Genomic DNA, 15,663 nt, shown 5'->3' with positions numbered 1-15,663 from the left:
CCATCGCCTGGAGAAACAAGGTGCCTGGAGGGCACCAGGAAGCCTACCCCTCTGCCCCAGAACTGCTCTGCGGACTCAGTCACTTCCTCGGCGCCCCGGGAACCTCCTCCAGGATGGTCCCAGGCTGAAGCCTGGGAATGGCAGAGGACACCCCGCCCTGGACGCGCGCCCGCCATGTCCTCGCCTCGCCAGTGCACAGGCCGGAGGAGCTGTAGGGGTGCAAGGGCCCCAACGGGCCTCCGGGTCGAGCCCGGCCTGGCCCCGCCACCAGCAACCCAGCGGGGAACGCCCGGCCGCGCCTCTTCCTGCGGAGCCTGGCGCTTTAAGAGCCCCGAATTTGCATGGCCCCGCCCCGCCGAGCGGCCGCCCGGCCGGCTATTTAAAGCGCGGCCCCAGGGGCGGGCCGGTCCCACCGCGGTCCCGCCAGGCGCCTTCTCAGCCGAGCGGTGGCGGGAGCGCAGCGCTGCGCGGCGGAGCGGGCGCGGGGCGCGGGGCGCGGAGCCCGCAGACAGCGCGGCCGGCCCGGTCCTGCGCGGCCACCTGCCCGAGCCCTGCGAGGACGGCGCGTCCCGCCCGCAGACCCCGCGATGCCGAGCGGCGCTGCCTGGGCGCTGCTGCTGGCCGCGGCGCTGGGGCTCGGGGCGCGCGGGGTGCGCGGCGCCGTGGCTCTCGCCGACTTCTACCCGTTCGGCGCCGAGCGCGGCGACTCCGTCACCCCAAAGCAGGACGACGGCGGCTCGGGGCTGCGGCCACTCTCGGTGCCCTTCCCGTTCTTCGGCGCCGAGCACTCCGGACTCTACGTGAGTAACCCCAGGCTCGCGGGGCGCCAGGGTGGGCGCCGCGCGCCGGCCGCTGCCCGCCGGCCCAGACTCACGCCGCCGCAGCCAGCGACTTGGCACCGGGGCGGCCAGAGGTGGAATGAGGACAGCGCTTCCTCCCTTCCGCGGCCAAGGCCGGACAGCGGCCGGCGGGAGAGGCGCGGGCAGGGCGGGGCGAGTAGCAGCCGGCCACCTTGGCCACAGCGCACCGAGTGGCGCGCCCCTGCCGCTGGCCGGGCGTCTACCCGCGCCTGGTCCCGGCGCCCAGTGGTGACCCAGGCCCAGCGTTGTTTCCTTCTCTGACAGCGATGTGGCAGCAAGGAACACGGCCTTGAGCCTCGGCTTCCAGAGTAGGGCCCTTGGCCGGCGACAGCCTCTACCCCTTCCCCTCCCGGCCACTTGGGCCCCGCCCCCAGTTGACTCTGGAGGCCCAGTGCCAGCAAACTGTGACCCCCAGCCACTGTGCAGGGCTTTTTTCTTAACAAACCTGCCTGGGCAGTGAGGGTGGGGGCTCTGGTGCCGCAGGCAGTGAGCCTTCCTGCCTCCCCTCCCAGGAGTCAGGCTCTCCAACAGGACCCCCAGAGGGAACTGCCCAGCAGTGTGGAGAGACGCTGAAGGATGAGGCCCGAGTGACAATTATCTCTGCACGCACCCAGGCTGTGACCCTGGGCCAGTCGCTTGATGGCCACCCAGGGCATGCAGCCTGGTGAGGTGGCCTCTGTGCATGGGTGCCCAGTGGCCCTTGAACCACCCACATCATGTCTAGAAACTGCTAGAATAGGCAGGTGTACAGTCATCCCAATGCCCCTGTCCCAACCTTGGTTGCATCTGCCACTCCCTCCTCCTTAGCACTACCACCCATGTCCTTGTCAGCACATGAACACTGCCAGCAGCAGCAGCACCTGGGCCCCCATCTTCACAACACTGCCCCACCAGACACCTCTGTGCGGCCCTCATGGTCTTCACCACCCCTTCCCCAGGAAGCACAACCCTCTCAGCTGCCAGCATGGTCCACACCACCCACCCTTGGGATCACCTTGCAGCCTGGCAGCTCATTCTCCCATGCCCAGCCAGGAGCATCTGGTGATGTGACTGGGGGACATCCTTTCTGTACAGACGCCAACCCTGAAAGTCCCTCTAGGCCAGGACTTGGCAGAGGAGCAGAGTGTACTCCTGGAAGTGGGAAGTGGCCAGGCAGAGCTGAGTTCAGGGTCTGCCCAGCCAGAGCAGAAGCATACATCTCAGGAATGGGAAACCCACATAGTGCTGTCCTGGCGGAACCCTGTCACAGTGTTCTTTAGCATCTGGGCCAGGCTCGGCTTCCCACTCAAAGTCACAGTGAAAACACTACTAAAGCAGCTGACCCTCTTAACAACCTCACCCAAAACAGCTACTCTTGCCAAAACAATGGGAAACACAGTCTAAAGTGGAAAGATCTGCTAGAAAAACAAACGGTTTCATCAGAAAAGATCCTTCCAACTGCCAGCAAACAGACATCTCCATAAAGAGTTCATTCCTGAAACAGGCTTATCTGGGAAACGCTTGCTGTGTGTAGGGAGGACGCGCAGTGCTGTTCTCCCTTCCCTTTTTCAGTGGGCAGAGGACGGAGTTCTTCAGAGAGCTGTGTCCAGGACACCTGGCCTGAAATAGCTGAGCAGGCTCTGTGGTCAGGGAGGGAAGCAGATACAGGGTATGGAGACAGGTTAGGTTAAAGCCAGAAGCAGAGAAGAGAGACATTTACTGCAGATCCAGGGTGTTCCCACACCCACCCTGGCAGACAGAACTCTGCCCTGAATGTCCCTTCTCTGGATCTCGTCTGGCTCCACCATCAGTGAGGCACAGCACTACACAGCAGCTCCCAGCCCAGGTGCCTGTGTGGGTCAAACAAGGACCCTCTGTGTGGCCTCTGCTCCCCTGTGCGCCCAACCTGTGGCTTGGCCAAGAGTAGGCTTCTTGCATGAATGAGTGAATGAAGGAATGAAAGTCTTGTCCCTCTGTACTGCCCTCGATCGTGGTGGGAGTCAGCAGTGCCCTTTATCTGCATCAGAAACAGCCTGCAGATTTGGCCCCAGGAAAGCAGTGCCACCTCACATGGGGCAGCCTCTAGCGGGAAGGGACCCCTGTTCTGCTTCTTCCTCACGTCTCAACTGCTGCACCGGGCAAGTCACAAGGCTCTGCTCTGGTGGGTCTGGAGTGCTGCACCAGCCTGCTGCAGGCTCTGGGAGCTGTGCTGTGGCCCGCGGGACCTGTGGACCTGCAGAGGAGGAGACGTCTGCTCCGGCAGATGTGGACAGTGAGAGGGAAGGCCCATTTCTGCCTGTGAGCTAAAGCCCAACCCAGGGAGCACCTCAAGGACCCACAGAGGATCTTTGTGTATTTAGCACTGGCAGCCTGGACTGTGGCTTGGGCAACACACCACTTCAGCCTCTGTCCCTTCATTGCCAGGAAAAGGGAATCTCTTATGATGTGCAGTGGATGGGCTTGGGGCTGTAGGTCATGTCTCCAGCCTGAGCTGCTGGGGCATGGACAGAGTACTGTCCCCCTAGAGAGCAGCCTCCACCTATCTCCCTGGGGACTTCTCCCATGGGGCCTCATATACTGTGACAATCCCTGATCTCTGCATCTCCTCATCTTTTGGAAAACTTTGGAGCCATTCCAAGGAATGCGAAACCCTGAGTGGGAGGGGCCAGGAGTGGGCAGTGCCCCTGCAGAGCCCTTGGGCAAGAAGTAAAGCTGACTGTCGGAATGACCCTGAACTCTTGGGAGCCATCTCAGCTCTCATGCCCTGGAGGCCAGGCCTGGGTCCAGACCCGTCTACTCAGCCTTGGCTGACCTCCCCACCCATAGAGCATGGTCCCAGCCCTGTCCTCCCACGTGTGGAGCAGGGCAAAAGCTCTGGTGTCCATAGGCAACTTGTGGCCTTGCCTAATCATTTCCTTCCCAGCCCCAGTTCTCCCAACCATGGAAAGTGATTTTTCCCCACTTTGTCTACTGGTCCTTAGCTGGGGCAGGGGGAGCAAAAGAAACAATCTCCCAGCTATTAGGAAGGTCATGGAGAGCGAATGTGTAGAATCATGTAACCATGATACAATCAGGACCTGGGTCAGGCAGATGTGGACTTCTTATTGTGGCTCCTCAAAATCTTCAACAAAATCCTCACTGCACCTTGATGATTGTGGCCTCAACTATGTTAGTAAGTACAGAAAACTACAGCATTTGATCTTTTTTAAATCTAGTCTGGAAGTCCTTTCTTTTTAATGGAGTGTTTAGTCCATTTACATTTAGTATGATTATTAGTATGGTTAGGGTTTAATGTGTCGTCTTATTTTTTACATCTGTTCTTTATATTTCCTTCTTTTGGAATTTTTAAAATGGTTTCATGTTGTCTGTACCATAGGCTTATTTGTAACATACCTCTTTTAAAAACTTAATGATTGTTATAGTTTCAAAGACTTTTTAACTTCATATAGTATACATTCAAATAATAGTATACTCCTTCAAATACAGTGTAAGAACCTTATAATAGCATACATCTATTGTTGCCATAAATGTTGATTTACATGTTATAAACCTGATAATACACTGTTAATATTTTTGCTATTAACAACTAATTATTATTTAAAGAGATTTAAAAGTTAGAAAGTCTTTGATATTTACCCACCTGTTTACCATTTCCAGTCTTAATTTCTTATGTAGATCCAGATTTCCATTTTATATTATTCTTCCCCTGGTTGAAGGACTTCCTATAATGTTTCTGGTACAGGCCTCCTGGGCATAAATTATCTTATCTGATAATTTATTTACTTATCTCCATTTAAAAAAATTTTTTGTTGTTGTTGATGGACCTTTATTTATTTGTATGTAGTGCTGAGAATCGAACCTAGTGCCTCACACTTGCTAGGCAAGCGCTCTACCCCTGAGCGCAACCCCAGCCCTCCATATTTGAAAGGTCTTTCTGAATGATGGGTGTAGAACTCTGTGTTCGCTGTGTGGCTTGGGGTTGGTTCTGTGGTCTTGCTTCCCGTGGGAGATGCGGTTCCGCTGCCTCTGAATCTGCCTGGTCCCCAACGAGTAGTCTGCTTCCGTTCTCATCTCCGTCCCTCTGTGTATAATGTGTCTTTTTTTTTTCTGACTACTTTCAAGATTTTCTTTTTATCATAGCTTTTCAGCAATTTGATTTTTAGGTACATAGTTGTGGTTTTCTTACATTTCTTCTGCTTGTGTTCATGATTTTGGGTATATAGTTTTCATGAAATTTTGGAAAAATTCTCAGCCATCTTCAATTTTTTTCTTCTGTTCTTTACCCTTCTCATTTGAAGACTGAGTGTATGTACATCAAACTGCATATACTTGTTCCGGTGCTCATTGAAACTTTGTTCACTTTTTGTTCAGTCCTTTTTCTCTGGGTTCTTGATTTTGGATACTTTTTATGTCTTCAAGTTCACTGATTCTTTCTTCTGCAGTGTCTAACCTGTTAATTCCATTCAGTGTGTTCTTGTTTCACCTATTTTGTTTTTCACTGATAGGAGTTCTATTTGGATCTTTTTGCATCTTTCATTTCTTTCCTCCTAATGTTGATGTTTTCTTTTATATTCTGAGCATAATTTTAATATTTATAATAGTTGTTTTAATACAATTACCTACTAATTTTAGCTAATAACTTTTAATATGATACTTTAACTATATACCTGAAAAGTAAATTTAAAAGGATGGTATCCCAATATCAAACTGTAATTTTAGCCTAGTTTTTCACAGTGGTATAGTTAGCAATTCTGAAGCTGTTGAGTGAAGGAGTGAACATACTGAGGATGATGTGAGCTTCACTCTTGAAGTGGAAGTTGCAGATACGGAAAGGAAGAAGCACAAAATAAAGCCAGTGATTTTTGTGTTGGATTTGAATTGGACATATCAATATAAACTCACATTTCACATGTACAGATGGATGAATATTGTGGTGGATGGATTTAGACATATGTATGTGTGCACACACATACGGTCATGTCTCACATGACTACAAATACAATCGTGGTCCCTCAAGACTACAATGGAACTAAAAATTTTGATAAAACTGTGCCATCAAAGCTGCCTAACCTCGTGGTCAATGCACTGGTTGTGTGCTCATGGTGATGCTGGTGGGGAGCAACCTTCTGCATGCCAGAGACACACGTGTCACACACACAGCCATGGAGATACTCGATGCTGGACAGCAATAGTGAACCACTGTGCTCTGTGGACTGTATATACTAACATGTTATTTCAGGTGTACTCTGTCTACTTAAAGCCAAGTTACCACCAAACAGCATGCCCCGTTCTGCATCTGGTATTTACCATGCTCGTATCGAGAGGCCATGTTGGGTGACTGGCCTGGGCCATGCAAGTTTGTGTAAGTGCACTCTAGGTAAGAGCCTAATGACACACTTCTCAGAGTGTGTCCTTGTCACTCTGTCTGGTAGCATCCCAAAAAGCAGTGAGCACGTCCAGTGCCCAGATGCTGGTTGCTGCACACCAGTCTCTACTGTAAAGAACCAGGTTCTCTCGAGATAATAGTTGGTGGCAAGAAAAGTGCACCTTGTGCCCCAGACTGAGGAAGAGCTCGAGGAAGGATGGAGACGCAGCAGATCACAGAGGCCACTGGAGGGGCTCCCACGGGTCATGCCTGGGACAGTTTGGATATAAGAATTATGGTGGTAACGGCTTGTAGACCGTCACACACAGGAGGTCTGTGTGTGCTCACACTGACGCACGTGAATGAATCATGAAGCGCAGATGGGCAGAGCCGTCGCTGCACCGCAGTGGGAGCTCCTTGCGTGTGCTGCAAAGAAGGCCCTTGTTCCTGGGAAGCATGAGAATGCGCAGAGTGCAGGGTGGCGAGTCTGTAGCTCATTCTGAGGGGTTTGGTACCTTTGTATCCATTATTGAGGGCAGGAGATGACGGAGCACGTGGGCCACCTGCGGTGTTGGTGACAGCCTCTGGGGCCACTCTGCAGTTCTGCATGTTTGACGCAGCATCAAGTCACACGTGGCAGGCCCAGCCATTGCCTTGTGCCTTTGGGTGGGACCTTCTGAGTCTGCACTGCCCGCGAGCAGCCCGGCCACTTGCCCGGCCAGCTGGGGTCAGCTCCTGCGACCCAGTGCAGGAGACAGTGTGGCGTGACTGACCTGCTGCCGTGCGTCTTCCTGGCACAGCAAGGCCCCTGCTCCTCACGCACGCATTTCCGACGTGTTCTTGCTCTGAGAAGTGCCAACACCGTTGTTCTTAGTATTCAGATCGTTTTGTCTTCCCATTCACTGTGCTTCCAAGCTTCCAGAATGGTGCCAGCTACCAGGAGCTGCTGGGTTAGGGCTGATCCATCCTCTTCTAATCAACGGAATGTGCATCCATGATGCGGCCACCCAGGAGCACGCGTCTCAACGTTCCGGTGCATTTCTTCCCAGTAGCTTCTTTATCGGCAGCTTGTTTTCAAACTGTTTGGAGCTTCACAGAATCAACTTGGGGTTCCCTCATACAGGCCTCTGTGTGTTGCCCTGAGCTTGGGTGTGTGCCTCTTAATGACAGCAAGATACTCCCTCAGGCTGACCTGCAAGTGACTTGACGGGTCACTAGCTGTCGGCTCATGGCAGTGCCGTGTCCCCGGTGCAGTCTGCCCTCCTGACGCCTGAAGAGGAACGTCCCCAAGAGGAGCCCACCAGAGGGCATTCCCATCCATACGCTCTTCCAGGCGAAGGTACCCAGGAGCGGTGCCGCCCTGGCTCTGGCAGCCTTCAGGAACGGCTCCTCCCAGAGCAGCTCCCCGGGGCTGGTGGGATCTCCTGGGTGGCAGGGTGTCGAGCACAGAGGACGATTCCCACGTCTGGGTGGGCCTTGAGTCAGTTTTGTTTTTTTTTTCTTACCCTGAGGCCTCTTCAGGAACCCACCTGAGGATCACTGCAGCTCCAAGGGTGCCCGCTGTCCTGTCCTGCTCATGGGTGGGCCCAGCCCTCCTGACCTGCAGGCTTGAGTCTTCTCCTGCCTCCTGTTTATGGTACCAGGGTGGCCAGACATGTTGCCTCCAAGGCCCAGCCACAGCAGTCCCTCTGTGGCCCTGGTCTCCAGTCAGACCGGGCCTCCTGATGGTCCTCCTGGTGATGAGAGTGGGCAGACCCAAGGACAGATGGGTGGAGGAGCCCGGCCCTGTGGACACTGCTCCTGCACCTCTGTGCCAGGCAGGTGGATGGCCCCAGCAGGCTTCCCCATCCCTCCTTCACTGGGCCCGACTCAGCCTCACATCCATGAACTGGAGGAGTCATTCTCTCGGCCAACCGGGTCTCCAGTATTAAACACCCAGTGCATACAGCACTGCCCTGTTGCCTGGTGCAGGGACCCAGAACATGCTCAGGTGTCCTCTGGAAGCTGCAGTCTGGCCTGGGGTACAAGGAATGGAACAGGAGTGCTGGGCACAGGCCCTGACCCTCCAGGGTGCCCACACTGCAGGCAGCCCATCCCTGGCATCCCTGAGCCTGACTGGGTACGGCTGAGGCCAGACACAGCCCCTTGACCTCCGAGCCTGACCTTTCTCACACATCCCTGCCAGTTGCTCTGAGGAGTGTGGTGGAGATGGGGTGGGTCAGGACTGGACGTGCCTTGGGCAGGATCCCAGGGGAGTGACCACTGTCCCTAAGGAGTCAACAGGACAAGGGACCAGGTATGTGGGGAGAGCCAGGACAAGCTGGATACAGCCTAGAGATTCTACTGTGACCACTGCAGAGTGTCAGTGACCCAGCAGTAGCTGCAGACATTCCAGGTGGCCTTGAGAGGCCTCTCCATCTGATCAGGTCCAGCATGCACAGCAGCCCAGGTCACTAATGGACCCAAGGGAGATGGGAATTCCTAAGAACACAGGCTGCCGCCCATGCTGGGGGTGAACAGGAGCCCTGGGGAGCTGGTCCATGAGACTGGAGGGTCCCTGGTCAGGAGTGCAGAAAACAAGTGGAGCAGTACTGCTCAAGGACGTGTGCTGGGGACAGGACAGGGAGGGAGGGCCATGGCAGGTGCCTGGACACTCCCAGGAGGCAGCCCCTGAAGGGAGGGGCTATCAGAACCACCTCCACCCAGTTCTGTGCTCACGGCCAGAGGTAGAGTTGAGGCAGGAGACCAGAGGGTGGCCACAGGGAGGTCCTGGACGGTGGACTTAGGAGGGCAGGAGAGAGAGCCAGCTGCAGGGAAGGGGAGACTGGCCCCCCAACACCCGATTCTTGCCCTCCTCTCCCCGCCTCCCCCACTGCCCTGTCTGGGGCACCCAGGAGGTGACCCAGTCTGCCCCTGGTGGTCACTCTTGCAGGGCATTGGAACTCTCTGGTCCCTTCTGCAGCCGCTTGTGAGGCTCCCCGAGGTGGAGCCCCAGGGTGCTCAGCCCAGCCATCCTGTCCTTCCAGGGCTGGGCGTGAAGCTGGCTCCGCCTGCAGCCTGCCCGCTGCTGCCCGGACACCAGCCCCCACTGCGCTGTGGGAGGAATCCCAGCTACCCGGAAAGCGGCCAGGAAATAAGAGACATGCCTGCATGTTTCAAAACAAGCTTATAAAATGCCTCGGGGGCTTTGCTGTTTGATTTTGGCAGAGAAGTTGAAGCAGGAACTGAGGCGCCACCCTCTCTGGTCCATGCTTGCAGAGCTGGGCACTCCTAGCCCACAGGGATCCTGTCGCCCCAGGCCCACCCACCTGCCCAGAGTGGCCCTTGATTCAGGGCCCGGCCCGTGTCCCTTCACAACTTGCCTCCTGGGATGCTTCTGCACTTTCCTGGCTTCATCCAAGTGGGAAATAACACCAGCTCTGCTCTGGGCTTCCTCTGAGCCCATGGACTGTGTCCGGCAGGACAGCCCCTGCTGCACACAGCCCCACCCCACACAGCTGCCCCACTTCCTCCTGCGGCCTTGGCACGCCCAGTCCCTGTGGCTTCCTGTTGTTCCTTGTGGCCTCAGAGCCTCCCAAAGGAGCCCAGGAAGCTGATTGGAGTCCCCCTGAGAATCAGCCTGCTCTGAGGGGACAGGGCACCCCTGGGTGGCAAGACCATGGCAAGGCCACCATGCCCTGAGTGCAGCCTGAGAGGGGTGGACATGCCTGGGAACAGGGACCCAGGCCTCGCCAGGCAGACGGCATGTGAGGCTCTGCTGGGGCCGTGACGCCCACCCTGTGCTGTTCCACTGTGGGAAGCCCTCTTCTCGGCAGCAGGTGTTGGGCCAGGAGGTGGTGCCCCAACTGCCAAGGGCCTCAGGAGATGGGAGGCTGGCCGGGGAGGCCCGGAGGCCCGGAGCCTGAGCACAGGAGAGCTGGGATTGGAGGAGCTCAGCAGGGCCCAGCGCCACGTCCCCAGCCTGCAGTCCGTGAAGAGCCCATCCTCCCTCCCTGCTGGAGCAGCAGGCCTCCTGAGGAGCTTGTGTTTCTTCAAGGGTCTGGACGGGGCTGGACTGGGCACTGGAGCTGGCCTCAGGCCCTCGAGGCCAGCTGGTTTGGGCCCTGGGCCCCAGCAAAGACCCAGGCTCATCATCAGGGGCATCTGAGGGACAGTGGCTGAGCAACAGGCTAGGAGGCCACCTCTAAAGGTCAGCACTGGGGATCAGACCCCACTGCTCACCGATGGGCCTCCCATCCTGGCCCTTCCCTCTGGTTTCCACGTCTACACTACATGTCGCAAAGTGCTGTTTCAAATATGGAAGGACCACTAGAAGCCAGTGTTTCTGGGGCTGCGTTCACCCAGCCTGGGTGGGGAGGGGCTGCCTGCTGGGCTCCTGCACCCCTGCTGCCCTCTCGGGCCTATTTTGCTCACTACCCACCCCCACTGGATGTTCGGATGTTTGCTCTAGAGAAAGGAAGTCCAGGAGGCTCCTGCCCAGGTGAGAGCGCCTGCCAGTGCCGGAGCTCAGCACCAGGGCCCCCCCGCCTGCACCCTGTGGTCCTGGCAGAGGAAAGGACCGGCTTGTTCTGCCTCCTCCTGGACTCCAGGCTCTGGGCCCACCAAGGGGAGGCAGCAGCACCTGGAGAGCCAGAGACGGAGCTGGGCCAGTGCAGGCCAGACGTCTCTGCACACAGCTCACCACCAGAGCCACCATGCTCCAAGGCAGGGGGCATCTTAGGAAGCCACAGCTCAGGGAGGGACACTGGGAGGGGCTGCAGAAGCCAAGGTGGCCAGACGGCCTCGGCCTCCACTCAGCCGCAGGGACTCGACTGCAGGCCCCCCATGCTTCTCCCGTCTCCTGTCCAGGGGCGGCTTTCCCACCTGTGACTTCTTATCCGTGATTCTTCTGTGCAAAGCACGTGCAGAGAAGGGCTCTTGCTGTACATGTGTGAACTGCTGGCCCTGCCGGGGCCCTGACCAGCCCTGCACCTCCACCGGCCTGCGCAGACGCCCCTCCTCGCCTCGCCCCCGCGTGCCCACTGGTGCCTGCAGCCCCTCTCTGGGTGTCCAGGGTGCTCCTGTGCTTCCCGCAGCTCTAGTGCCTGTCACTGTGGGCATGTGTCTGCCAGGCGGCAGGTCGGTCACGGGTCTCACAGAGGAGACATTCGGGCTGTTCTTAGTTTCATCGTCCCGATTTCTCCAGCTTTATGAAGCATGACTGACAGTGACGGAATGGTCCAGTCCTGTGGCGTGAGGCTCTGACGTGGGACACACAGTGGAACCAGCACCACGCTGTGGGCACCAGGCCCAGCTGCCCTCGGGGGCCATCTTGTCTCAGTAATTTCAAGTAAAGATGGGGTCATTGCTGGCCCTGTGCCACCTGTGGAGGAGAGCCCAGAACTCACTGCTGCCCTCCCAGGTCCCCTGAGACGTGACCACCACGTCCCATACCACTGTGGCCGTGAGGCCTCCCTTCTGACCTCTGCCTCTGTGAGTGCTGTTTCCAGATGCCTCTTGGACTCTCTCTCCCTACTCGTCTCACATGACAGGATGTCCCAGGTCCGTTGTGTGGCTGCAGATGGCAGGATTCCTCCCCTGTGGGACTGAGTGACATTGTTTTGTCACTGCCCAGCATGGACGCGGGTAACCCACTTCTTGGCTGTAGTGGACATGGAGTGCGGCTATTTCTAGCAGACACTGATTTCAGCCCATGCATTTGAAACTGCACCAGAGCTGGGGTCCCTGTGTCCTGCAGCTCTGCGTCTGGTTCCTGGGGCGGGGCTGTTGCTGGTAAGGGCCGCTCCTAACAGCTGCTTGTGGAAACTCATCAAGGCATGTCCCAGTGGGCACACACACCTCTGTACGTCCACACTAGGGTCAGGGATGCCCAGGTGAGAGCCCTGGCACCATGCCCTGCCCACACAGGTGCCTGTGCAGCCCTGCTGGGGTTCCACCTGGTGCCACTGTGCTACAAACAGCCACACAAGTTTTTCCATTGAGAAGTGACTCCAGGCCCTTTCCTTCTGTTCCACTTTTCCTTCTGTGCAAGTGTTACGAGCACCTCTTCCCATCCTGTCCTTTCAGTCTTTGAACAGAAGCTCTTCACTCCACCGTACGAGATGAATTTCCCTGATCTGCAGTCTGCAACACTCCCGTCCAGACTTCCTGAGCACCAGCAGGAGGCCCAACCCTCCGTGGCAGGAGGCTGAAGCAACATGCCACCGGGGAGGTGTTCAAGTGCAGCCACTGTTTCTTGATTTATCTTGTATTCAGAAACAAATGACAAAAACATGGTTCAGTGTACTAAGCTTTCTTACATGCACAGAATCAATGACAGTGATACGAAGAATTGCCTTTGGGTGGCATGTTTAATGTACCCATGAAACATGAATCTCGCATTGGCTCCCATCCCCAGGATATCTCGTGTGTGTACCAAGTTCTTGAAAATCTGAAAAAAAAAACCCCAAGTCCACAACCCTTCTGGTTGCAAGCTTTAGGTAAGGGCCTCTGTAGTACGCAGTGTCCAGTCAAGGCTGGGATGCTTCTGTGCCTTCCTCTGGTGCTTGCCAGAAGACTTGTACATCTCTGCATGTCACTGCCCCACAAGTTACATTACCGTCCTTGTCATTCACACCTAGGGCTCTGGTACACCTGGAGCAGGTCAGTGCAGGGCACGAGGTCTGGGCCCTGGGGCTCCCACTGGAAGACCAGCAGGACCCCAGCATGTGGGGAAGGCCGCACTCAGTGCCTGGGAGCACCACCAGGGGACCCAGGGGCTGCACTCCCAAGTTCCTGGGCTCACTGGCACTTCCCTGCCTCTGAGCCAGCACTCGGGGCTCCTGAGGCTTCCTAGGAACTCCTGGTGCCTTGGAGAGTGTGCCTCCACTCCCTTTCTCCAGACGGCCTTGGTTGTTCTTGGTTGGTGCCTTCTTGTGAAGTTTGGAATTGGCTTCTCAAGACACACGCCTGCGGGTTGTTATGGGCCTTGAGCTGGACCCTCCGACAGAGGCCAGGAAGCTGCTGGCTCTCAGCTCTGGGTCACACCACCCGGGGACACAGTGCATCCCACTCCTTCAGGTCTCCCTCTGCGTCCCTGTGAGGTAGGAGACTGACCACGCAGAACTCTTGCAGCTCTCCGCCAGACTTGTCCTGGGTGCTGGTGGCCCACACTGCTGTGAGTGTCTTTCCACTGGTTTCATGTTCTGTTCATTGCAAGAATCTTTGCGTCCCTGGTTTTGTCTGGCAGCTGATCAGAGTCTCTCATCAGTTCTGCTCAGGTGTCCATCTGCAGCTTTTTCTGGGTTCTAAACCCGTGGCCACCTCACCTGCAGCCCGTGACCTCCTGTCCCTTCCTTTCTTCCGCTTTATGTCTGGCTCATTCCCTACCTGCCTGTTGGCTGAGAACTTGTCACCATCCCACAGAAGTGGGCCGGCGGAACCCTGCCCCAGACCCAAAGTGCCCTGTGCTTTGTTCAGCACGACCATGACCCCTGACCTCACAGGTGCGCATCTTTGATCAGATGCCTTCTCTACTTCCTAGTAAGATGATTCCAATCTCCTTCAGTCTGCAAGTCAGTAATTAAACTTCACTGAATTAAATTAATTTTTTTTAATGTAAAACATACCCTGTATTCCTAACAAAAGCTCAACTTGATAATGATGATGACTAATCCTATTTATATGTAGCTGGAGTCAGTGGGATAACCATTTGTCCAGGGTTCCAGCAACTTCACATAGTGAGCCGGCCTGCCGTCAACCGTTCACGTGTGTCCCTGTGCAATGTCACCATCAGGACTGTGCAGAGCTCACTTAGGAGCGTCCCTGGACCTCTGGAGTCTTTTTCAGGAGTCCTTCTCAAGCATCACGAAGAACCCACGGGTACTGTCCTGTGGACGCAGTTTTCTTGGCAGGAAAAATTTTGAATGAGTATTCAAAATTAATTAATTAATGATCGTATTAAAATTTGGTGCTCTACTCTGATCACATCTGGTCAGCTGCATCTCCTAGAGAATATTCCCTTGTACATAAAGTCAGGCTTGGGCCAGCTTCAGCCTCCTTGCGCCCTGACAGGCCACCAGCAGACGCGTGCCATGTCAAGACGGGCTGCACTCCTCCGGCACCGCGGGTAGCTGGGCTGCCTTGCCTCCTCCCTCTCAAGCCCCGGGCAGACAGGGCCCAGGGAGGCACCACGCGGGCGGCACAGGGCTCAGCACCGAGCTCGGGAATCTGGCTCTGTTAAAGCAAGCTCTCGTTGTCCCCCAGACGAAGAGAAGAGAGGACACATCGTCCCTCAGGGTTGTCTCTGTCAACATGACCCTTGGAGTGACCCAGGGCCAACAGCAGACAGGACTCTGCTGTTCTTAAAAAGTGCTCCGGGGGCTGGGCTGTGGCTCAGTGGCAAAGTGCTCACCTAGCACGTGTGAGGCACGGGTTCACTTCTCAACACCACGTAAGAGTAGATAAATAAAATAAAGGCAACGTGTCCACCTACAACTAAGAAATGTATTTAAAAAAGAAAGTATTCAGGGCTGTGGCCTCGCCCACTAGGCTGCCCAGCCCCCTCCATCTTGGCCAACACATCTTACCAGAGAGGGACTCCTGCAGGGTCGAGGCGTCTCCTTGGGTCAGCTTCTGTGCATGTGCGGCCTTGCTCTGGGGCAGGCGGCGTCCACTCTGCAGGACCCTCTGCCTCCAGCAGGCCCTGGCACTGCCTGGTCTGCCTTGCCTGATGGATACCGACGTGACCAGGCAGCCTTCCACTGATGAGCCTTGGACAGCTCTTCACACAGAACCTCCCTGCCTCCCTGCCTGCCTGACTGAGGAAGGGCTCCACCCTCCTGTGCGGCTGGGCTGCTGCTCACCCTTCCTTCTCTCTTGCTGTGCTTGGAGAACCGCGTCCCCGTCCTGGCCCTGGCCTCTCAGCAGTCTGCTCCTGGCTCTGCCCAGCGTGCCCGTGACAGGGCAGCTCACCAGCTCCTGGAGTCCTTGCCGCTGCATGGGTCTCAGTTCTGTGGACCCACTCACACCATAGGCCCTGCGCCTTTCCCCACATGGCCGCTGCCCGCTGGGTCAGCCCGCGGCCCGTGGTCCTGTGCGGTTCCCTACGTGGTCGCTGCCCACTGGATCAGCCCGCGGCCCGTGGTCCTGTGCGGTTCCCTACGTGGCCGCTGCCCACTGGATCAACCCGCGGCCCGTGGTCCTGTGCGGTTCCCTACGTGGCCGCTGCCCACTGGATCAGCCCGCGGCCCGTGGTCCTGTGCGGTTCCCTACGTGGCCGCTGCCCACTGGATCAACCCGTGGCCCGTGGTCCTGTGTGGTTCCCTACGTGGCCGCTGCCCACTGGATCAGTCCACGGCCCGTGGTCCTTGGCGGTTCCCTACGTGGCCGCTGCCCAGTGCATCAGTCGTGGCTCCTCACCTGTCTCTGGCATCACTCCTGACGAAGCCCTGCGGTGGGTAGTCAGTCCCTCCCACCTCC

At 56.5% G+C, this 15,663-nt stretch overlaps 1 protein-coding gene across 21 annotated transcripts in view; it reads left to right on the top strand.

Annotated features, from left to right (window-relative positions):
* The first annotated feature begins 420 nt into the window (after positions 1-420).
* Sned1 (sushi, nidogen and EGF like domains 1) overlaps positions 421-15,663 on the top strand; it is a 67,908-nt gene continuing 52,665 nt past the window's right edge. For all 21 annotated transcript variants that reach the window (XR_007107558.1, XR_007107557.1, XR_007107559.1 and 18 more), the window contains exon 1: positions 421-800. Coding sequence is in view for 18 of the 21 variants with exons in the window: in XM_047542665.1 (XP_047398621.1) it covers positions 588-800 (213 nt within the window). In the remaining 3 variants the exon portion in view is untranslated. The remainder of the gene's footprint in view (positions 801-15,663) is intronic.

The sequence above is a fragment of the Sciurus carolinensis genome, chromosome 3 (assembly GCF_902686445.1).
Source record: "Sciurus carolinensis chromosome 3, mSciCar1.2, whole genome shotgun sequence".
NCBI lineage: Eukaryota > Metazoa > Chordata > Mammalia > Rodentia > Sciuridae > Sciurus > Sciurus carolinensis.
Note: the sequence above shows the minus strand (reverse complement) of the source record. Positions and strands in the feature narration are given on the sequence as shown.